The sequence below is a fragment of the Mastigoproctus giganteus genome, chromosome 1 (genome assembly GCF_048544385.1).
Source record: "Mastigoproctus giganteus isolate SK-2022 chromosome 1, ASM4854438v1, whole genome shotgun sequence".
NCBI lineage: Eukaryota > Metazoa > Arthropoda > Arachnida > Uropygi > Thelyphonidae > Mastigoproctus > Mastigoproctus giganteus.
The window spans coordinates 131,215,362-131,240,728 of record NC_143575.1 but is presented as its reverse complement, the minus strand read 5'-3'; the positions used below and the strand labels follow the sequence as shown (position 1 = coordinate 131,240,728).

The 25,367-nt window shown below is 39.0% G+C and overlaps 1 protein-coding gene across 1 annotated transcript in view; it reads right to left on the bottom strand.

Moving 5' to 3' along the window:
- Window positions 1–21,787, bottom strand: part of LOC150091141 (FERM, ARHGEF and pleckstrin domain-containing protein 1-like) — a 331,643-nt gene extending 309,856 nt beyond the window's left edge. Inside the window, exon 1 of the mRNA XM_090387751.1 lies at window positions 21,671–21,787. Coding sequence (XP_090243877.1) covers window positions 21,671–21,787 — 117 coding nt within the window. The remainder of the gene's footprint in view (window positions 1–21,670) is intronic.
- Window positions 21,788–25,367: the final 3,580 nt, after the last annotated feature.

The following is a 25,367-nucleotide window of genomic DNA, read 5'->3' as shown; positions in this document are numbered from 1 at the left end:
GGTTCGATTCCCGCCTCGGGCTTGGATCAAAGTACTGCAAAAACCTTGGGAGGTGCAATATGGCCACAGAAGCCGATGCGCCAACAATTTCCAAATCAAAAAAAAAAAAAAACCCACCTTTGAAGTGAAAGGAATCATACAGCTCACATTACATCAATCTGAAAAATACCCATTAATCAAAACCCTCTGCCTCCTGCCCTGCAGCTATACTGCAGTCAATTTAAGAATTTTATCTGCAATTCCAATATAACATACTTCAGTTGTCTAGTAACCTCTCATTTGGGATTCAGTGAAATGCTCAGCTGAGTAAACAAGTAATACAAGTAAACACTGTCAAAATTGTTTCATTCATCCAACTCCATTGAAACAGCCAACCATCTGGCTATTAAATTATTTTTAAATTAACCAGTGAATTAAAAACAATTTTTTCTCTTAAGAAAATCATGTTGTGTATCCTTCAGAAACCTATATCTATCTAAAGGTTTCTGGGTGCACTCTTAATCATCGACTCCAAGATTTTTCCAGCCCCTGAACTCAGAATGACCAGTTAGCATGTTGCATGTCCAAAGGAAGTCCAATGATTGGTTGATATGTTATTTAATGGCACAAGGGCTGCTAAGGCCATATTGTGCCTGATTCTATTCCACAGTGCGATTACCAGTTAAAATCTGTTAAATTATCCTATTTGTTTCAAGAAAACAAAGAACTTGTTTAGATTTGCATCGTCTCCAATCAGATGAGGTAATGTTAAAGATTCTTACAGATGTGAAAATTGTGTTTTGATAATTATAATAATGGTTGCAATTTATTAAAATATGCTTCACGGTAAGTGTAGACTGACAAAATGTACAAATAGGCGGATCTTCCCCCATGAGTAGATAAATATGGATTGGATGCGTGTGCCCAATATGCGTTCTAGCCAATATCATCTCCACTTGCCTATTTGATCGCATGCTTGATGGCCACAATTTAGGTTTGTGTTTAAATCGAAGCAGCTTATTTCCGCCCTGAGCCTTCCAAGATTTGCAACTGTTGCTGGCGCCTCCGTAGCCAGGAGCAGCAGTGCATAGCACACGCTTCTTGATTAGACCCGGGTTCGAGCCCGTGACCACCAAATACGGAGGATTTTTTTTTTTTTTTTTTTTTATGAGAACCCCAAACACGAGAGGTATTATAACCTATGGTACTTGGTACCGTGCTTGGGTTGGAGGTTGAGAAGACGAAAGAAAATATTTGTTGATATTGGACTTGAACTTCTGTAGATTGTAATTTTCAGGAAATAAGTATGAAGGAAGGTTGTTCCAGAAAACGGCAGTTGAATGAATAAATGAGGAAGATGAAAAGTTGGTTCTGTGGGTTTGAAGTTGGACAGTAAATGGATGTTGGCGGCACGTGTTCGGACTGTTTTGAAAGAGAGAGCGTGAATTATAGAAGCCAATTCAGAAGAACAGTGCCCATGGAAGTATCTGTAGAAGAGGCATGCAGCAGAAACAGTGCGTCTATGAGAAAGCGAGTGGAGAGACTCTGTTAGAGATGAATCATTAATTAACCTAACTGCTCTCTTCTGAATGGAATCAAGAAGCCTGGGAGAGGTTTTGGGGGCACCACCCCAGATGTGGGAACAATATTCCATGGCAGGGCGGATTTGCGATTTATACAGAGTGAGCAGCTGTTTGGGAGAAAAGTAACGTCGAGAGCGAAAGAGAAAACCAAGTTTTTTAGATGCAGAGGAAGCAATATTTGTAATGTGCTTGTGCCAAGAGAGATTAGAAGTCAGGGTAATCCCCAAAAGAGATATCATTTTGCCTAGAAATCGGAGTGTCACTAAAGATAAGCATAGGAGCAGAAGAATCCTTTTTGCGAGATGTAAGACAAGATTGAGTTTTAGAAGGGTTGAAATCAACTAAGTTGTCTTTGCCCCACTGGAGAATTACCTGAAGATCGGCATTTAAGGAATTGGCAGCAGATTTTCGAGAACTTGAAGCTGATTGAGCTGGACAAGTTTTCTCAAAATGGAAAGTTGAATGCAATGTGCTATCATCGGCGAAACTATGGATAGGATTTCCAGTCAATGGAAGAAGGTCATTGATATACAAGAGGAAAAGAGTGGGGGAAAGAACTGAACCTTGGAGGACACCGGCATTAGTGGAGAAGTTAGAAGACAGAGAGCCATCTACCATCACCCTCAGTGAGCGATCAGAGAGAAAACTGGATAACCAATTACTAAAAACAGTTGGCAAACCATAAGATGGAAGCTTGTTTAGAAGACCTTTATGCCAAACACGATCAAAAGCCTTTGAGATGTCAAGAGCAACTACTTGTGTTTCACCGAACCTTTCCATTGAATTAGTCCATAAATGGGTAACATAAGCCAGAATATCACCAGTGGATCGACACTGACGGAATCCATACTGGCGATCGTTGATCAGATGGAAGATTTCTAGGTAGTTTAAGAGTTGGCGGTTAATTGATTTCTCCATTACTTTAGAAAGAGTAGAAGTAATTGCAATGGGACGATAATTGGATGGGAGGGATTTGTCACCCTTTTTAGGAACTGGCTGGATATGAGCAAATTTCCAAGCAGAAGGAAAAACACCTTTGGAATAAGAAAGTGAAAAAAGGCGGCAAAGAATAGGAGTAAGTTCAGGAGCACAGGTTTTGAGAACAAGTGGAGAAATACCATCAGGACCTGGAGCTTTCTTAGCATCAAGATTCATCAAAATCCTTCTGATATCCTTTTGACGGAAGACCACAGGAGGCATTGAATGGAGCATGTTAGGAATGGTGGGAGGTGTTTTACCAAGATCATTAATACATGAGCTATAAGAAAAATGGGATGCTAGCAGGTCAGCTTTATCCTTGGCTGAAGTGACAACAGAACCATCTGGTTTGGACAGAGGTGGGAGCAGAGATGGGCAAAAGTTGCGGCCAATAGCTTTGGCAAGAGACCAGAATGCTCGGCTACCATTAGGGCAAGAAGCAAGTTTTCTACTCTTAGCCTGTTCAAACTCTAGTTTGGACTGATTAATAACTGCTTTACAATTGTTGCGAGCTTTGGTGTAGGCAGAAAATGAAACTGAAGAATTAGAAACAAGCCTATTACGATATGCAACGTTCTTCTCTTGGACAGCCTTAGCACATTTATTGGAAAACCAAGGTTTAGATAAAGGACGAGATTTTAAAGTGGAGTGTGGGATAAAGGATTCCATTCCTGCAAGAATAATTTCACTGACACGATCTGAGCAAACGTTGACATCAGAAGTTTTGAAACAGTAATCAGACCAAGGAAAAGAAGAAAAGAAGTCTCGCAGGTCATCCCATTTTGCATTCTTGTAATGCCAAACAATACGAGGTTCGGAATAGCCATGAGATAAAGGTTTCATTGGAGAAGAGACAATCACCAAGTTGTGATCTGAAGTGCCTAAAGGATCTCTCACTTCAACCTTGTACTTAGAAGGGTTGTTTGTGAGAAAAAGATCAAGCGTATTGGCTGTATGATTAGGATTGTCCGGTATTCTTGTAGGTAAATGAACAATCTGTGCTAGGTCATTAGTAATTGCAAAAGCCTCAGCATCTCGACCTGCTGGGTCGGTGTGACTAGAAAACGGAAGCCAGCTGGAGTTGTGAACATTAAAATCACCAAGGAAAATTACCTCACTGTTAGGAAAGTTGGACTGGAGAAAGTCAAGTTGCAAAGAGAGGAAGTCAAAGAGCTCCAAGTGATTAGTGGAGTTGGGAGAACGGTAGAGACAACAGATGAATTTTACACAATGAGGTAGAGAGATTTTAAGCCAGAGAAGATCAAAGAGAGGAGATTCCAAATTGCCAAGTCTTCGACAGGGAATATCAGAACGGACATATGCACAAGTACCACCTTTGAGGCGAAAGGAATCATACAGCAAATAATTTGGACATCTGAGATGAGCAGTAGTTGAATCAACTGATAACTGAGATTCAGTCAGAAAAAGTACATGGGTTTGGAAGACTGCAAGTGGAAATGGACATCGTTGAGATTAGAATTGAGACCACGTATATTTGTGAAATGAATTAGGAAGTCCTTGGGAGGTTTAGATCTTTTCACAGATAAGCTTGCTCTATTATTTTGACAATTCATGGTGTATTCAATAGTAAGAAAAAGTGGGTGGGACATGCTGTATGAAGTAATGAAATTTTTGGATATGGCGTAGATGTGGTAAGAATATACCCAGATCCTTGACATAACGTGGCCTCGACAATGCTCCCCGCATACACACTACTCGGACTCCCTCCAGTCACTATCTGGCAGAGTAGAGGTAGCAAGATTATACACTAGCTGATCCGGAAGCTTCCTAGAGAGTTACCAATAGGTTCAGTCCGGTGTACTAACTAGCGGCCGGCCTGCGAACACCGTTTTAGAGCTGTACCCTCGAAATGTAAGGAATATTGGATCTCGCCACGACATTCATCATAACCTCAAAAATCAATCATACTGCATGATGGAAGAGATAGGGAAGGGTTGGCCGGAACTTAGCTCTAGAGACTAAACATGGGTTCCACCACTTCAAGCCTCCAATAAGCAAAGTGGTAGTATTTCACCGGTTGATGAGAGTCATCTACCACCTAGTACTGCCTGGTAACATAGAGGGGCGGCGTTCCTCCATGTGGTGTGGGAGCCACACCTCGACCCCTGCTTACGTTGGTTCACACCTGGGTGGTCACCCACCATGTACTAGTGCATGAAGGTTATACCCAGGATTACTAAAAGTCCCACCATCGTGAAGGTGCAAGCAGAGGATTTGGCTGTCATAGACCGTCCGGACTTCGCCGAAATTGGGTCCACTTTAACTTGAGTGTCACCCGAATATCAGTTCCATCAGCGTTTTAGACTCCCAGGTAGCAAGAACAGCTTGTCTGGCACATCTGAGAGAATGTCTGTGACAACCTCAAGGACCAATGACCTTTCCACCTCAAGGATGTGGAAAGGTCAGGGAATGACCACTGCATATCCCCAGAGCAATATGGCCTTAGTTGCTAATGCTCCTAAAAACCAAATAGCAAACAAACAACAAGCAACTATTGCTCTTTGCACACACTTTTTTTTATGACTGATTTGTAGTCTGTATACAGCACTTGATAGTTAGGAAAGCTTGCAGTGTTTGGATGTTTAGTGGCTTGATCTGCATATTTATTTCCTTTGATGCCTACATGACCTGGTATCCAACAGAAAGTGACTGATTGGTTAGCAGCAGTTAACGCATTTATCTGTTATCTGATTTTCTTCAAGACAAGGTGGAGTGGCTTGAATGAATTTTTTAATGCTGTTATTGAACTCAAAGAGTCAGGATATATCATTGTTTGCTTATAGGACAGATCAGTCACATGATCTAGGGCTATCTTTATCAGTAATGCAGTATAGATGGAATGCAGTATAGACACTGCATTCCTTCAGAAGAGACAGAGAACTAGAAAAGATAGTAGAAACTGCCGCTGCGCCTACCGTCATACTTGTTTTTGAGCCATCAGTATAAATATGAAACCACAGTGAATGTTTAGCTACGTGTGCAGCATGGAGTTTCCTGATGGTGAATCTGCTGCTTGTTTTTCCCCCATTGCTGGAAAGAGAAATCACAGACCAGTGTATAACTAGACCATGGAGGGTCATGTGTGCTTGTTCCCTGAAAGATATTACCCATGTCTAAATTCCAGCATTGTGTTAACAGTAACAACCTTATCCCAATTGGCTTGTTTTCATTAGGTTTGTTGTGATAAAAGGTGGTCCACTGGGGCTCAAATAAGTATGGCCAGATAGGATGAAAGGAAAGGCTCCGTATTTTTACTGCATAGTTGAGTAGCAACATTTTTCTCCAAAGATGGAGTGAAGGTTCGTGTGCCTCTATATATAGACTCTGAACAGGGGATGTTCTGAATGCTCCTAAAGCAGTTCTAAGAGCACTGTGATGGATAGTATCTAGCCGAATTAGCACACTTTTCCTGGCAGAGTCATAGATTGGAGCTCCATAATCCAAGCAAGATCGGATTAATACCTGATATAGCACCCCACGTGGATGAAGATAGTACTCTGAGGATATTTAATTTTTTCAAGCAAATGGTTCTCAGGTATGTGATGTGTTGTAAGAAGTTTAATTTATTGTCAAGAATTAGGCCAGAAATCTGATACTATTGGATAGAGGTATGGTGAGATTTTTAATTTGTAATTCAGGTTCAGGGTGGATCTTAAGTTTTTTACAGAAATGAATACATTTGGATTTTTGTGCTGATAAGCAGTAGCCATCGCAAGACATCCACAACTCAATTTTGTTGAGATCTGAAGCTGCTTCTCAATAGAATTCATATTTTTTCCTTGGCACGAGGTCATCTGCATAATGATATAATTCTACTGTGCTTGGAATATCATAGATAATATTGTTTATTCTTACTAAAAATAGAGTAGAACTCAAAATAAATCCCTGAGGGGACCCCCTCCTCCTGTCTATGGATTCTAGAAAGAACATTTAGATAACGAACCTGAAAGGTTCTGCCTTGGAGAAAGCTCTGAATAAACAAAGGAAACCTGCCTCGTAATCCAAAGGTGTGAAGATCTTGTAAAATATCAAAATGCCATGTTGCATCAAAGGCCTTTTCTAAATCCAGACTTACCATAAGTAGGTGGTCGTTTCTGACAAAAGCATTTCTGTTGTTTGAGTCTGCTTTGGTCATCATATCTAATGCAGATCTATTTTGCTGAAAACCATACTGATTTTTATGTAAGATGCTATGTGACTCTAGAAACCAGGTGAGGCACTTGACAACCATTTTCTCTAGTATTTTCCCCAAATAACTAGTTAAAGAAACTGGATGTTAATTAACTCGATTAGAGAGGTTTTTTCTGGTTTAGGGATGGCTAATACAAATGAATGTCTCCAAGAGTAAACATGTTCCTGAAAAATTCTGTTAAAAAATATTAGTAGGTTTTGTAAAGCAGTATCATTGAAGTGTTTTAACATAATATAAAATATACCATCAGGGCCAGCTGCACTATTGGGTGCTCTATTAAGAGATTCTTTTAACTCAGATATTGTAAAAGGCTGATTATATGGAAGAGTTGAAATTTAACTTCTGCTGCCTCTAATTCGTCGGAATGGAGCCTCATGAATTTTCTGCTGATATTTTTGCAAAAGCTTCCACAAAGGCGTTTGCTATGTCTTTGGGAGAAGACAGTTCCTGTCCATTACATATCAATATAGGAGAGGATGACAATGGATATTTGCAATTCAGATGTTGGATTTTCCTCCAGATTAATCTAGTATCGGTGTTATTTGTGATAGTGGAAATTAACTGTATCCAGGAATTTTTTTTGGCTTTCTTCTTATTTTTCATGCTTTAGCATTAAGTTTCTTGTAATTTATAAGGTTAATAGCCGTAGGATGCTTGCAAAAAATGTTCCCAGATTTATTCTTTTCTTTTTTTTCCCTATTACATTCATCATTGCACCAGTGGTTTTTGCGCCTGTGTGGATGAGTCAACGACTGAGGAACAGCTTTATCAGCTGCTGCTAGTATCTGTTTAGTGATATAGTCAGTAGCTTCATCTATTGACTTATTCTGAATTAAGTTTTTATCTAAAACTGCACTTAAGGAAAATTTTATCCAGTTTGCCTTTGTAAATTTCCAACTTTGGTGAGTTTCTGGATAGGGTGAGTTTGGAATTTACAAGTAATTGGAAGATGATCGCTGTTGTAGGGTTTATCCAATACTGCCCAATGTATACTTCGGTACAGAGAGGAGAAGAGATAGATCTATGGCAGAAGTATTTCCTGTGGGAAAATGCACAGGAGTATGTGCACCGCTGTTCAGCAGAGTTAGATTGTGTGTGTCCAGTAATGTTTCTATTAGCTGCCCTCTTTTATCCATATGAAGACGTCCCCATAATGGGTGGTGTCCATTAAAGTCACCTATCAAACATATAGGAGATGGTATCTGGGCAAAGAGCTCATCGAAGTCTCTAAGTATATATGTTTGGTTCGGTGGAAGATACAGAAACAAGAGATAAAATTATTCCAAGTTCTATTCTAACAGCAACAACATCTAAATTAGTTTTTAAGGGGATTTGCCTAGACAGATTAGTAACGGATACTAAGACAGCTACATTTCCACGGGCTGCAGTTGCTGCATTCCTGTCACACCTGTACAAATTATATTTCTTTATTGAGGGAGTCACTTGCTGAGTTAAATGTTTCCTGTAAACAAATGCCTGCTGGTTGAAATCTCGGATTAGGTCATAAAATTAATCTGTATTAGTATGCAGTCCTCAACAATTTCATTGTAAAAAGCACTGCATTATTTAGTTTTAGTGGGAGGATGATCCAGTTGCTTTTTAGAGGCAGTACGCTTATGGCGATCTTTTTTAGAAAAGGTAGGATGTCCAGTGTTCATGTCTTCTTCAACATAAATTTCTAATATAGGTTCTTCTTGGGTTTTGTCATCTATGTCCATTTCTGCCATATTAATTTGGCCCTTGTTAGTGGATTCTTCTTTTGCCATCCTGGTCTCGCCTTTGGGACTTGATGCCACTAGTAGAGCGGATGGAAATTGGGGTATCACAAGTGTCTGTATTGTTTTGCTTTAAAGCTGGCTGAGGAGCTGAAAGCTGAATTCTAGCTGTTAGTTCTAGTTGTTAACATCACTTGGTGTCTTGAAAGAAGTTTAAAAAAATGTCTGAGCCCTTTGCAATTTTTCCGAAAAAAAAAAAAAAAACCCTCGCAATTTCACCTATCCATTCGTTCCAAACTTTTGTCCAGTTCTTCCTTGAATCTATTTAAGCTATCAACTTCCACAACAACAGTTGGAAGTTTGTTCCAGCAATCAATCACTTGCTAGCTAAAGCCAAATTTCCGACATCTATTCTGCAACTGTCTTTCCTCAATTTGAATTTACACTCCCTCAAGTATGTAATCTGAGTAAGAGGAAGAAACTCATCAGCACTGAGCTTTCTCAAACCATTTCTTAAGCCTTATATACCTCTGTCAGATTACCTTGCAGGTGCCTAGTCCCCAGATGCTGCAATTTGCAGAACTTTTAAGCCTTTCTTGCCAAGAGAAACTTTTGTTCCCCTCACCAATTTTCGTTATCCTTCTCTGTATTCATTCTAGCAGCTCTACATTCTTTCTAAAATGAAGCCTCCAGACCTGTATGCAGTACTCAACGTGTGGATTGACCATTCCCTTATACAAGGGAATAATTACCTCCTTATCTCTACTAGCAAAGTTCCTGTATATCATTGACATGATCCCCATGAGCTGTTCTGGCAGCCTGTCTGCACTGCTCTGAAAACTTCATATCTTATGGAACAATTACCCTTGGGTCTTTTTCATTCTCTACTACCCTTAGTGTACTACCGCACAGTTGGTACATTACTCTGGGATTACTGCTATCCATATGCAGTACTTTATATTTGTCAATGTTAAACTTACCTCTTAGTTGCCACCTCTCAGCCCATCTATTCAACTTTTCTTGATAATGTTGCAATAGCATACTGTCATTAACAACCCTACCCAAATCATCTGCAATCTTGGACATTAATTTTGATATAACTTCATCAATATCATTGATAAATACAGAAAAAAAAAACAACTGGCCCAACACCAAACCTTGGGGGACTTCCCTAATGTTCATATTGACTGCAACGATACTACACCAACCGTTATAAACTTTTATTGAAATAAAATAAAATTAATTAAAATTGTTAATAATATTAATAAGATAAAATAGGTAAAATTAATAGTATAATTAAGTCGGATAAAACTGATAAAATAAGATACACTGTCTGTACAATAAAAATAAAATATATACAATGAAATAAAAGAATGTAGATCACGGGATAAAAGCAATAAAAAACCGAAGCTTTCGGAGGCATCTGCCTCCTTTATCAACAGTAAAGCTTAGTGTACAGTACAGTACTTCCTTAAATATCAGCAGGCTCACAGCATGTGTTTCCACAGCATGGAAAGTACTCTCCATATGCACACTGAAACCAGAAATGGCTCGGGAATGTGCCTGGTAGAACTGCTCATCCCGCGTCCAAGGACCAATCAACCATGGGGTGAAATGTGAAGATGATACCCTAAGGGATAGGCCTTCATTAAGTGTGGAGGATATTTGTAGTAGGGTGGAGCTGTGTCTCTCCAGTACTACCATAGTATTTCAAACCACAATGTATAAGCAGGTTCACGGCGCAGCAATGGGCTCCCCTGTTAGTGCTGTCATAGCAAATTTAGCTGAGGAGGAGTTCGAGTCCAGGATTTTTGATGGGTTTGTTCTCCCCATGTGCACATGGAAATGATATGTCGACAATACATTCACAATTATTCAGAGGGGGAGAGAGGATGAGGCGTTGGTTTCCTCAACAGCTTCTTCCCATTTATTAAGTTCACCTCAGAGGTGGAACTAGAGGATACCCTCCCTTTCCTTGATGGGTTGGTACATAGGGAGGGCCCTAGAGTGAAAACCAGTGTGTATAGGAAACACATGTGCCGGAGCCAATGGACACATTACAATTTACAATATGGCACAAGCCAAACATCGCAAGAATAGTCTCATTAGGGCCTTACTGAATAGGGCTGAGTCCCATTGCAGCACCTCAGAGAATAGAAAAGAAGAAATTAAATGCATTGCAGCAGATATCAGGAAATGCGACTACCCCAGAGGGTTATAGATAAGTGTATCCGAGAAGCGGGGCAAGAACGTAGAGAGTCGTTTACACCCACTGCCACTGTATACATTCCCTACTGCCTGGACTTAACTGAGCGCCATTGCCAGAAATGCTATGTGCAGCTACCGGGGTGGGGGTTGCACACAGTTGTGTCAAAGGTTAAGGACCCCATACCTATGGAATTGGTAAGTGGGGGATTGTATATGAAAAAAAAAAAAAATGCCTGGATTGCAGGGAATGTTATGTTGGTGAAACAAAGCGTCAGTTTAAAGATTGTTTTGGGGAACATATCAATGCTATAAAGACCATGGATTATGGGAGGTCTGCTGTGGCAGACCTTCTCCCATGATGGTTCTTCTTCCATTTTTGGGAGAAGAACCATCAAAATCTCTCCTAATGAAGCTGTTATCGTCAACCGGTCACACAGATTTTGGGACCGCAAGTGGCTTAAGAGCTTGCGAATTTGCTCCTCTGAGCATAACACTATCCACATTCATGCCCTCTTTGAAGCTGTTGTTCTTGGGCAGGATGAGCAGTCCCACCTGGCACGTCCCCGAGCCATTTCCAGCACCAGTGCGCATATAGAGAGTACTGCCCATGCTCCCATGGAAACACATGCTGTGAACTGAGCCTGCTGATATTTAATGATGTACTGTATGTTAAGCTTTCCTGTTGATAAAAATAACCATAGTATTTCAAACCACAATGTATAAGCAGGTATATCGGACACCTATGAAAGCTTCTGTGCTTTATCGCTTTTATCACATGTTCTACATTGTTTTATTTCATTGTATATATTTTATTTTTATTGTACAGACAGTGTATATCATATTTTATCAGTTTTATTCGGCTTAATTATACTATTCATTTTACTTATTTTATCTTATTATTATTAACAATTTTATTTTATTTTACTTCAATAAAAGTTTATACTGGTTGGTGTAATATTGTTGTAGTCATTATGAACATGAACATTCCCAACCCCAGAGGCCTATTTGAAGAAAAGACTTCACTAATAACATCAGTCAACAAAGAGCAGTGTCCACTGATTATTCCCACTAAACCATATCTTTATCCATAGCAGCAGCTTCCCGTTAATGCTATACTGCTCTAATTTGTATGGTAGTCTTCTATTCACAACAGTATCAAAATCTTTCCTGAAATCCATGTATACAATATTGAAATTATTTTTTGCATCCAGTTTCTTTGTGACACATTGTAGTAGCCAATCAAATTGGTCAGGCAGGATTTCCCCTTAACAAACCCATGCTGTGTCTGAACTGCAGTTTTATCTAGATTATCCTGCATCGCTGCTTTAACCAGTGAATCCATTACTTTCCCTAGAACAGAAGTTAAACTAACAGCTATGTATTTACTCGTGTCGTCCTTTGTGATTTGGAGATACATTCATATGTCTCCAATCTGTGGGGGGGGACTGCCCCTGAATCCTAGAATACTCTCATAATTATGGCTATGGGTTTCTTACTTCCTTTGCTGCTTCTCTTAATATAATCAGATAGATCCCATCCACCCTCGGTGCCTTTGTTACAACCGACTTCTGTTCTGACTGACAGGTCATAAGTCGATCTGGTAGTATGTTGGCCATATATTTATTAACAGTATTTTTTAACCTTTCTAATCTTTTTATCAACTTTACAATTTATTTTTATAATCTTTTAAATTTTTATCATCTTTTATTTTTCATTTTAAATACAGTAATGTTTTTATCTTTTACTTAGCGATACTGTACATACCTTCGTTTCTACGCCTAAGCTATCTCTCTCTCTCTCTCTCTCTCTGAGGTTAAATTCAAACTTTCTCTACATTTTAATTGGTTTATTATTCATACTGTTTATAAAAATACAAAACTACAATCTATAATTATATTGTACATAATGTGAAAAATAATACTGTACATAATATACTGTAAACACAAAAATACAATCTAAAATTAATACAAATGAAATTTACAAAATCAATTTTTAACCTTTGCTTGTGCTGGGTTGTGGATCGTCAGGGTCATGTTCTTGGGTTGAGGCAGGAGATGTTTTCTTGATGAGGAACATGCTGAGCTTTGTTTGAACAGTTTGTTTCTTTTTTTCTTCATATATCTCACGATAGCACAGCATCTTGAATGATACGTTCAACCTTTGTAAATCATTCGACATTAGGGTCCATTGATTCGAAACTGGTGAGAGCTTTATTCAGTTGCGAAAAAGAATCTGATAAACCCTTTGCAGTGAATTTCTTTTCTGGCTCCTCTTCTTCTTTCTCTTATTCCTCTCTCGCTTTTTCTTGTGCCACTCTCTATGCTTCCAATTCAATCAACTCTTCATCCGAAAGTTCTTTTGTCTCACAATCTAGCAACTCCTCTACGTCTTCTATTTCACATTCTAATTTATGATTTTCTGCAAGTTGAACTATTTTTTTCTGTAATCACTTCCAGCTCCTCTCCTTTTTCAGATCCTTCAAATGTAGTATTCACATAACATTTTAGACACCTTTACCAAATTCCCGACATACAATTCTTTGTTATACATTCCCATGCGGTTGAAATATTCTTGATACACTGAAGAATGTTGTACTGCTTCCAAGTCTCACAAAGATAAATCAGCATCAGAATCTATCACTTCGATGGCCTGTGCGAATGTCATTCTGAAATAGTGAGCCTTGAATGCTGAAATAGCACCCTGATCCATGGGTTGAATAAGAGCGGTTGTGTTAGGTGGCATAAAAACCATTAACATCCTGATGAAGGTCATCCAGATGACGGGGGTGGCCAGGGGCATTGTCCATAACCAACAAAATCTTGAAAGGGATACCTCTCTCTGTCTGCATGAATGAAGCAGTTCATGAACCAGTCTTCGAACAGTGCTTGAGTCATCCAAGCTTTAGGGTTTGAACGGTAGTATATGGGCAGTGTGTGCTTGTTGATGTGCTTAAATGCATGAGGGTTTTCTGAATGATAAATGAGAAAAGGGTTCAGCTTAAAATCCGCGGCTTTCCCACCAAGCAACAAAGTTAACCGATCCTTAAAGGATTTGAATCCTGGCATCCTTTTTGCTTCTTGGTGTATGTACGTAGATTAGGCATGCGTTTCCATTGCAAGCAGGTTTCATCTACGTTGAATATTTGTTCCGGTAGTTAACCTTCTTCTTTGATTAAAGAGTCGAAACTATCAACAAATTTTTTGGCTCCATCTTCATATGCCCTTCCTGCTTCTCCTGTGACATGTACATTATGCAAAGCAAATTTTTTTTTTAAAACGCTTAAACCACCCAGTACTAGCTTGAAAATCTTCTGCGTAATCGTCTCTGGCGTGTGATTTTAAACTCTGAAACAAACTTCTAGCCTTCGCTTGCACTGTGTGAAGGCTCATGGGTGTATTTTTTTGTATTAAATCTTCCATCCAGATAAACAACAATTTCTCCATTTCATGGATGGGTCCTTGTCATTGTTTGGTTAAAATTGTAAACTTGATATGTGCAGAACCTTTCACAGCTTCCCGAATTCTTTCTTTGTCCTTATCGTCGATACCGTGGAATGTGATAACTTCAAGCCACGTGCTATCGTATTCACTTTCTTTCTGCCTTCATACTGCTGGATAACTTTCATTTTTTTTTTTTTTTTTATGTAAACCCCAAACACGAGAGGTAGAACCTATAGTATTGGGTTGGAGGTTGAGAAGATGAAAGAAGATATTTGTTGACATTGGACTTGAACTTCTATAGACTGTAATTTTCAGGAAATATGTATGAAGAAAGGTTGTTCCATAAAATGGCGGTTGAATGAATAAACGAGGAAGATGAAAAGTTGGTTCTGTGAGTTTGAAGTTGGACAGTAAATGGATGCTGGCTGGTGGCGGCATGTGTTCGGACTGCTTTGAAAGAGAGAGCAGGAATTACAGAAGAAGCCAATTCAGAAGAATCTGTAGAAGAGGCATGCAGCAGAAACAGTACGTCTATGAGACAGCGAGTGGAGAGACTCTGTTAGAGATGAATCATTAATTAACCTAACTGCCCTCTTCTGAATGGAATCAAGAAGCCTGAGAGAGGTTTTGGGGGCACCACCCCCCGATGTGGGAACAATATTCCATGGCAGGGCAGATTTACGATTTATACAGAGTGAACAGCTATTTGGAAGAAAAGTAATGCCGAGAGCAAAAGAGAAACCCAAGTTTTTTAGATGCAGAGAAAGCAATATTTGTAATGTGCTTGTGCCAAGAGAGATTAGAAGTCGGGGTAATCCCCAAAACAGATATATCATTTTGACTAGAAATCTGAGTGTGACTAAAGATAAGCACAGGAGCAGAAGAATCCTTTTTGCGAGATATAAGACAAGACTGAGTTTTAGAAGGGTTGAAATCAACTAAGTTGTCTTTGCCCCACTAGAGAATTACCTGAAGATCGGCATTTAAGGAATTGGTAGCAGATTTTCGAGAAGTTGAAGCTGATTGAGCAAGGCAAGGTTTCTCATAATGGAAAGTGGAATGCAATGTGCTATCATCGGCAAACCTATGGATAGGATTTCCAGTCAATGGAAGAAGGTCATTAATGTACAAGAGGAAAAGAGTGGGGGAAAGAATAAGACAAGACTGAGTTTTAGAAGGGTTGAAATCAACTAAGTTGTCTTTGCCCCACTAGAGAATTACCTGAAGATCGGCATTTAAGGAATTGGTAGCAGATTTTCGAGAAGTTGAAGCTGATTGAGCAAGGCAAGGTTTCTCAAAATGGAAAGTGGAATGCAATGTGCTATCATCGGCAAACCTATGGATAGGATTTCCAGTCAATGGAAGAAGGTCATTAATGTACAAGAGGAAAAGAGTGGGGGAAAGAACTGAACATTGGGGGGACACCGGCATTAGTGGAGAAGTTAGAAGACAGAGAGTCATCCACCAATCACCCTCAGTGAGCGATCAGAGAGAGAGAAAACTGGATAACCAATTACTAAAATCAGTTGGCAAACCATAAGGTGGAAGACCTTTATGCCAAAGGTTATGCCAAAGGTGGAAGACCTTTATGCCAAACACAATTGAAAGCCTTTGGATCGACACTGATGGAATCCATACTGCCGATCGTTGATTAGACGGAAGATTGCTAGGTAGTTTAAGAGTTGGCCGTTAATTGATTTCTCCATTACTTTAGAAAGAGTAGAAGTAATTGCAATGGGACGATAATTGGATGGGAGGGATTTGTCACCCTTTTTAGGAACTGGCTGGATATGAGCAAATTTCCAAACGGAAGGAAAAACACCTTTGGAATAAGAAAGTGAAAAAAGGCGGCAAAGAATAGGTGTAAGTTCAGGAGCACAGGTTTTGAGAACAAGTGGAGAAATACCATCAAGACCTGGAGCTTTCTTAGCGTCAATATTCATCAAAATCCTTCTGATATCCTTTTGACGGAAGTCCACAGGAGGCATTGAATGGAGTGTGTTGGGAATGGTGGAAGGTGTTTTTCCAAGATCATTAATACATGAGTTGGAAGAAAAATGGGATGCTAGCAGGTCAACTTTATCCTTGGCTGAAGTGACAACAGAACCATCCGGCTTGGACAGAGGTGAGAGCAGAGATGGGCAAAAGTTGTGGCCAATAGCTTCGGCAAGAGACCAGAATGCTTGGCTACCATTAGGGCAAGAAGCAAGTTTTCTACTCTTAGCCTGTTCAAACTCTAGTTTGGACTGATTAATAATTGCTTTAAAATTATTGCGAGCTTTGGTGTAGGCAGAAAATGAAACTGAAGAATTAGAAACAAGCCAATTACGATATGCAATAATCTTCTCTTGAACAGCCTCAGCACATTTATTGGAAAACCAAGGTTTAGATAAAGGACGAGATTTTAATGTGGAGTTTGGGATAAAGGATTCCATTCCTGCAAGAATAATTTCACTGACACGATCTGAGCAAACGTTGACATCAGAAGTTTTGAAACAGTAATCCGACCAAGGAAAAGAAGAAAAGAAATCTCGGAGGTCATCCCATTTTGCATTCTTGTAATGCCAAACAACACGAGGTTGGGATAAAGGCTCCACTGGAGAAGAGGCAATCACCAAGTTGTGATCTGAGGTGCCTCAAGGACCTCTCACTTCAACTGTGTACTTAGAAGGGTTATTTGTGAGAAAAAGATCAAGCGTGTTGGCTGTATGATTAGGATTGTCCGGTATTCTTGTAGTTAAATGAACAATCTGTGCAAGGTCATTAGTAATTGCAAAAACCTCAGCATCTTGACCAGCTAGGTCGGTGTGACTAGAAAACGGAAGCCAGCTGGAGCTGTGAACATTAAAATCACTAAGAAAAATTACCTCACTGTTAGGAAAGTTGGACTGGAGAAAGTCAAGTTGCAAAGAGAGGAAGTGGAAGAGCTCCAAGTGATTAGTGGAGTTAGGAGAACGGTAGAGACAACAGATGAATTTGACACAATGAGGTAGAGAAATTAAGCCAGAGAAGATCAAAGAGAGGAGATTCCAAATTGCCAAGTCTCTGACAGGGAATATCAGAACGGATATACAGGGTGATTCACTACCAGTGCAACTAACTTGCAGGAGGTGTAGGGGGCACAGAGACGAATCGGAATCACATAGCATTGCAGGGTCCGAAATGTCTTCGTCATGCGGTAGAGGACGTTGAATGGGAGGTCGCTTGAACAGCAATCCCACTGGAAGTCAGCATTTGCAAACCGGTTCCCGAGGCAGTAGGATGGACGAGTATTCAAACGTTGAACTGGCCGACATACACCTCACATATGGAGGTGTGGACTGTAACGGACGCGGCGCTCTGCGCTTGTACGAGGAACATTTCCCGCACAGGCGTGTTCCTCATCATACGATTTTCGCACATATGCACAGAAGGTTACGTGAGACGTTGTTTCACGAGAGGTACCACGAATCGAGAGCGAACGACGAGGATGCCAGACAATGAGGAGAATGTCCTACGTCTTGCAGAAGGCAATCCGAGTATGGGTACTCGAGCGATAGGCCAACAATTGGGTATTTCTCAATCCCCTGTATGGAGGATACTATCAACAAACCAAATGAGTTCATACCATCTGCAACGCGTCCAATCATTGGAGCCTGCAGATTATCCACTCCAGAGGATTTTTGCTACTTGGTTTCTTCAACAGAAATGGTTCGCAAATGCTGACTTCCAGCAGGATCGCTGTTTACGGGACCTCCCGTTCAATGTCCTCTACCGCATGACGAAGGCATTTCGGACCCTGCAATGCTATGTGATTCCGATTCGTCTTTGTGCCCCCTACACCTCCTGCAAGTTTGTTACACTGGTAGTGAATCACCCTGCATATGCACAAGTACCACCTTTGAGGCGAAAGGAATCATACAGCAAATAATTTGGGCATCTGAGATGTGCAGTAGTTGAATCAACTGATAACTGAGATTCTGTCAGAAAAAGTACATGGGGTTTGGCAGACTGAAAGTGGAAATGGACATCGTTGAGATTAGATTTGAGACCACGTATATTTGTGAAATGAATTAGGAAGTGCTTGGGAGGTTTAGATCTTTTCACAGATAAGCTTGCTCTATTAGTTTGACAATTCATGATGTATTCAATAGTAAGAAAAAGTGGGTGGGACATGCTGTATGAAGTAATGAAATTTTTGGATATGGCGTACACGTGGTAAGAATATACCCAGATCCTTGACATAATGTGGCCTCGACAATGCTCCCCTCATACACACTACTTGGACTCCCTCCAGTCACTATCTGGTAGCAAGATTATACACTAGCTGATCCGGAAGCCTCCTAGAGAGTTACCAATAGGTTCGGTCCAGTGTACTAACTAGAGGCCGACCTGCAAACACCATTTTAGAGCTGTACCCTCGAAATATGAGGAATATTGGTTCTCACCACGATGTTCATCCTAAACTCAAAAGTCATCAATCATACTGCACGATGGAAGAGATAGGGAAGGGTTGACCAGAACTTAGCTCTAGAGACTAAACATGGGTTCCACCACTTTAAGCCTCCAATAAGCAAAGTGGTGGTATTTTTTAGCATTTTTGTAGTGGCGTGATTTCTTTGAATCTAGCCAGAATACGTTCTGTGGAAGTATTTATCCAACTTTGAAAGGCTTCTACTGGTGTTTTGAATTTGTATGCGGTTTTAAAGGCAAACTGTAGTAGATCCGTGTAAATAAATTTGCATTTGTTTTTTAGGTTGGCTGGTGTGTTGGGTCTAAATTTGGTTCCCTTTTCCATGATCATTCTTAGTGTGTGTGATCCGCTATAATGTTAAGGTCTCCTGTGAGATAATGAAGTAGCAGACAGATGGCCGAGTGAGGGAATGTTATTTGCAATTTACATTGTTTATTATCATTTTATATGTTATTTTCATTATTTAACATCATATTATTTTTAATGCCATTTCATTAATATAACGTTTATAGGCCTCCCAGGCTAAAGCTAGTTTACATTTGCTAACTTTGTAGCCTGGTCCATATACACCTAATTCCCTACAGATAAATACCATTTAACTAAATAATATCAACCAATATATATATATATATAACATTTAAAATAGTTGGAAACTGAATCTTTCATAATAAAAAAGCACAGCAAACATCAGAGGCAGCAAAAAACATATTCTTGTACATGATGCTTGAAATATAACCATACAAATAAATTAGAATGACAAATAAAAAATATTTTTTATTTTTTTATTTTTATTATTTAAAAATAATAAAAAAAATAAATAATAAAAAATATTTTATATTTTTAACTCTCATTCTAATTTATTTGTACGGTTATATATATATATATACATATATATATATACACACAGGGTGATTCAGGAGGAATAGTAAATATCCTGAGAGGTTATAGTATCGATTATTCTGAGTAAAAAAAAAAAAAAGTTCATATAAACATGTGTCCAATTCTCAACGGATACAGAGATACAGCTATTTGAAACTGGTGTGCATAACTCCCTGAATCAGATGTGACCAAGAAGCAGTTATAACTTGACGCTGTTTGGCGTTAGAAGTGTTAAAAATTCCGCACATCTGAACATGCTGAATATGCCAATATGGTGTTTGTCAACTGTTTTTGTGGTGGAAGTGCTACTGCTGCTTGTAGAGAATACCGTCGATGGTTTCCGAACTGCAGAATACCGGATTCAAGAGCATTTACTAGTACTTGCTCCAAACTGAGTGAGACTGGTACAGTTCCCAGTGCTCATATTTCTTCTGAATATGCATGTGAACAAAATGTGGATGAAATATAACACATTCTTCAGTCAGTAGAACATAGTCCTACTATTAGCACACAGAGAATTTCTACACGTATCGGTGTTACACAGACAAGAGTATGGTGAACATTACATGAGCACGGCTCGTATCCAGTTCACACACAGCAGGTGCAACACCTTCAAACAGAAGACGACCCCAGCGATTAGAATTTTGTCGGTGGGTAAATGCTGATCACTGATTAATTCCATTAATCCTGTTCAGTGATGAAGCTACTTTCACCCGTGACGGTATCAACAACACCTGTAACTCTCATAGGTGGTCAGACGAAAATCCATATGCCACTGTAGAAAAAAATGTTCAACACTGCTTCTCTGTGGTGCAGTATCATCAACAATCAGTTTATTGGGCCTGTTGTGTTACAAAATCATCTTACAGGGCCCCTTTACCTAGAATTTCTGCAAAATGAACTTCCACTACTATTGGAGGATGTTCCCTTGGCTACAATCCTTGTAGCCAAGGGAAAATGTACTTTCAGCATGACAGAGCTTCTGCACATTATACCCGTCTGGCGATACAATATATAAACCAAACTTTCCCTGAACGATGGATCGGCCACTGTGGTCCCATTCATTGGCCACCAAGGTCTCCAGACCTCACTCCATTAGATTTTTGTTTGTGTGGATGGATAAAAACCACAGTATACAAAGAAAAGGCGAATACAAGGGATGAACTGCTTACTAGCATTTTAGATACTGCTGCCGTCATAAAGGAAAGCCATGACAACCTCAGAAAAACAACACGTCATATTACCACAAGAGTTGCGAAGTGCATTGAGGTTGGCGTGGGATTTTCGAACATTTATTGTAAAATGTAAAAAATTTGTCAATTATTTATATTTCGTATCATTCAAAAAGTTAATCAATACAAACAAGTCATTTATTGTTCTTTAATACCTCTCATAATGGCTTTGTGTGTGCCAGTTTCGAACAGCTGTATCTCTGTATCCATTGAGAATTGGACACATGTTTAAATGCTTTTTTACTCAGAATAATCGATACTATAACCTCCCAAAATATTTACTATTCTTCCTGAATCACTGTGTGTGTGTGTGTATATAGATAGATACCTGAAAAATACCACTGATAATTTAATATGATATATAAAATATAATCTGCAGACTATAACAGGAAGTAACACCTTAATGGAAAAAATACAGTTACTATTCCATATTGGTTATTCCCACCTAACGTTAAAAAAAAAAAAAAAAAAAAAAATCTTTAGTAAAGCAGGGATATATTTCCAATGCAGATATTGCAATAGTTTGAGAAAATAACAGTATTATTCTGCATATTTTTTGTCTTTACCCTTGAGGAACACTACTGTTTGTCCTTCCAGCGAGTGCTTGGGCATATATCTTTGGAAATAACCACATCCATGAGTCCAGCTAAAAGTTATTAATATCATTTTTAATCGAATAACATCAATCTTATAATATCAACATAATAAGTTCTCTACCACGTGGCAGGCCCATAACTACCAGAATTCAATCGCGTCTCCATCCCTCCCTCCCTCCCTCCCTGTATTTAGCCCACAATACCGATCAACCTTAGCAAATTATCCAACACTCAAATTCTCCTATTTCCTCTTGGTCACTTGCCCTTCAATTAAACCTCTTAAATTATTTTCCCCTTAGTACATATCCAATCCAATTATTTTTTTTGTTTCCTTACAACCTTTATCATACTTAAATTTTTGCCTACCCTCCTCAATATTATCTAAAATTCTAACCTTATCTATCCATTTCATTCCTGCAAGGACAATATTAGAAGCTTCAATTCTTCTAATATCCTCACCTTCTAGTATACATGTCTCAGCTCCATAAGTATGATGTTCTACACAAAACATTTAACTAACCATTTTCATAGCTTAATATCCATTCTCCCTGTAAATATCTGCCCCTCTCTCTCTCTCTCTCTCTCTCTCTCTCTCAGGGTAACTCAGAATTTTTTTTTCGCCTGGTGCAGCAAAAGCCTCAGGCTTCTGATCAAGGTGGTAGATGACTTTCATCAACTGGTGAAATACCACCACTTGGCTTATTGGAGGCTTGAGTGGTGAAACCCATGTTTAGTCTCTAGAGCAAAGTTTCCAGCATCCCCCTCCCCTCACCCCATACTTCTCCTTCAACCCATGCACGGTACTAAGTACTATAGGTTTTGATACCTTTCGTGTTTGGGGTTTTCATTAAAAAAAAAAAAAATCATCAACCATTTTCAATCCACTGCAGGATGAAGGCCTCTCCAGAAACTTTCCAGTTCCTTCTGTTTTGTGCAATGGCCATCCATTTACTACCCACAAACTCATGAATTTCATCTATCCATCTCCGCCATTGTCTTCCAGGTTTTCTTCTAGCTCCTCTTGGGTACCATTCTGTTATTTTCTTAGTCCATCTGTCATCATGTCTTCGAGCTATGTGTCCTGCCCAAGACCATTTTAGTTCTTTAGTTTTGATAAGAATGTCCTTTACTTGAGTTTGCTGCCTAATCCATGTGTTTCTCTTCTTATCTAACAGTCTGATTCCCAATATAATTCATTCCATTCTTCGCTGTGTAGTTCTCAGCTTCTCTTCCATTCTTTTGGTGAGTGCCCAAGTTTCGCTTCCATAAGTCATGGTGGGCAGTATACATTGTTTCATTATTTTACGTTTCAGACAAACTGGGATATTGCTCCTCAATATGTGACTATACAGTAAACCCCCGCTATTCGCGGTATCTGTATTCGCGATCGCCGATTTAATATAAAATGAAACCTAAAAAATTGTGAATTTTAAAGCGCCGTGAATATTATACCGCCATAAAAAACATGGGCGTGGCTAAAATTATCTTTCCCAATCAAAACAGTGCTCAGTGGGTAGGGGGAGAGGGGTAACAAAATCGCGAGCGTGGATGTTTCTAGCTAATCCTTGTTCAGTATGTGTTATGCACTTGTCATGGAAGGTTTCATCGTCTGCTTTTAATTTATATGCTTATAAATTGAATAAATTTATCAATTTATAAATTGATATGCTTACAAAAATGATAAATCTACCGTTTTGCAGTGTAAAACAGACTTTTTCGAGAGTGTTAATGGAACAAGGTGACTTTATTGTGGACAAGTTCTTTCTAACCCCTACAAAAATATGGCTAGAATAACAAGAGAAATGTGAAAATATCAAAGGTGATGACATCAGCGAATAAAATTGAGTTATTAGATAAAATTTCTAATGGTGAAAGTGTCTCCTCAGTGGCAAAACATTATAAAATCAATGAGTCAACGGTACGATCAATCAAAAAATCGGAAGAAAAAATCCGCCGTAGTGTCTGTGAAAACGCGCTAATTGCTTCAAAAATTTGCTCTGTAACTCGTGATGTTAAATTAGAAAAAAATGGAAAAGGCTTTAAATCTGTGGATAGAAGACCGAACTCAAAATAAAATTCCGTTAAGTTCACTCATCATTTGTGAAAAGGCAAAACTCCTTTATCAACACTTTAGCGAAACTGGTGATAGCACTGGCGGGATAAGTTTTTTTGCTAGCAAAGGCGCTGGTTTGAAAGATTTGTTTGAAATTTCTAATATATATTACATTTAATATTAAATTGCTTCTTATTTTCATTTCGATGCCATATGCTTGCATTTCACTATGTACATAGTCATATTATTTGGAAAATTAAATGCACTAGGCATAATCCTTATGGGTTTTGATAATTAACTATATAATATCGGTGTAAATACACCATAGTTAACCCATAGATATGAGCTACAATTGTAGCGTAGAAGGCATCATTTTAATTGTATCTCATAATGTGGTTGCCTTCACAACAAGATAGCTGCTATTGAATTACTTCAAATAAATAACGCTTCTCTAGTAGAGAAGACTACTGTTATTTATTTTCAGCGGTACCACCACCCACATGATCGTTTCGAAGCTGTGCGGCTTCATCATCAGTGTGCGGGCAGGAAGCCAGGTAATAGAACAAGCCATCTCAGTTGTGAAGTTATATCCGCATTATGAGAGATGCCAAAAGGGTGTGGTGGTAATGTATTTGGAAAATTAAATGCATTAGGCATAATTCTTATGGGTTTTGATAATTAACTATATAATATCGGTGTAAATACACCATAGTTAACCCATAGATATGAGCTACGATTGTAGCGTAGAAGGCATCGTTTTAATTGTATCTCATAATGTGGTTGCCTCCACTGTTGATGAAGCTGCACAGCTTCGAAACGATCGTCTGGGTGGTGGTACCGCTGAAAATAAATAACAGCAGTCTTCTCTACTAGAGAAGCGTTATTTATTTGAAGTAATTCAATAGCAGCTATCTTGTTGTGAAGGCAACCATATTATGAGATACAATTAAAACGATGCCTTCTACGCTACAATCGTAGCTCATATCTATGGGTTAACTATGGTGTATTTACACTGATATTATATAGTTAATTATCAAAACCCATAAGGATTATGCCTAGTGCATTTAATTTGCCAAATACATTACCACCACACCCTTTTGGCATCTCTCATAATGCGGATATAACTTCGCAACTGAGATGCCTTGTTGTATTACCTGGATACCTGCCCACCCACTGAAGATGAAACCGCACAGCTTCGAAACGATCGTCTGGGTGGTGGTACCGCTGAAAATAAATAACAGTAGTCTTCTCTACTAGAGAAGCGTTATTTATTTGAAGTAATTCAATAGCAGCTATCTTGTTGTGAAGGTTGCCACATTATGAGATACAATTAAAACGATGCCTTCTACGTTACAATCGTAGCTCATATCTATGGGTTAACTATGGTGTATTTACACCGATATTATATAGATAGTCATATTATGAAGGAAACTATAATACATACATAGACAAAATTTTAGAGTAGTTTTTCTTATATATTTCATACTTTGGAACGGAACCCCTTTATTACTATGGTAGCCATAGTAATATTCAGTTTTCGGTATTCGCGACATTTCTCAGGAACGTAATCCCCGCGAATTGCGGGGGTTTACTGTATTTCCTGAATGCTATCTGTCCAAAATTTATTCTTCTCTTGACTTCCAGCCATTTATCACTATTACAGCTAATAACTTGTCCCAGATAAGTATATGACTCCACCTTTTCAATTTACTCTCTTTCAATCATTATGTCCCTTTCTGTGGCATACTTGTTCATCATTACTTTTCTTTTGGCCATATTCATCTTTAGTCCAAAATCCTGTGCATAACTGATTAAGATTATTCCTCTAATTCTTTGGGATCGTGGCTTATGACCACAATGTCATCTGCAAATCGTAAATGGCATAGGTACGCTCCATTCCATTGACACCTTTCTGTGACCAGTCTAATCTTCTGAAAGCTTCCCCAAGGGCAGCAGTAAACAGCTTCGGAGATGTGTCTCCTTGTCGAACTCCTTCTCGATTTTAAATTTCCTACTGTCTTTTTGTCTAGTCTAATAA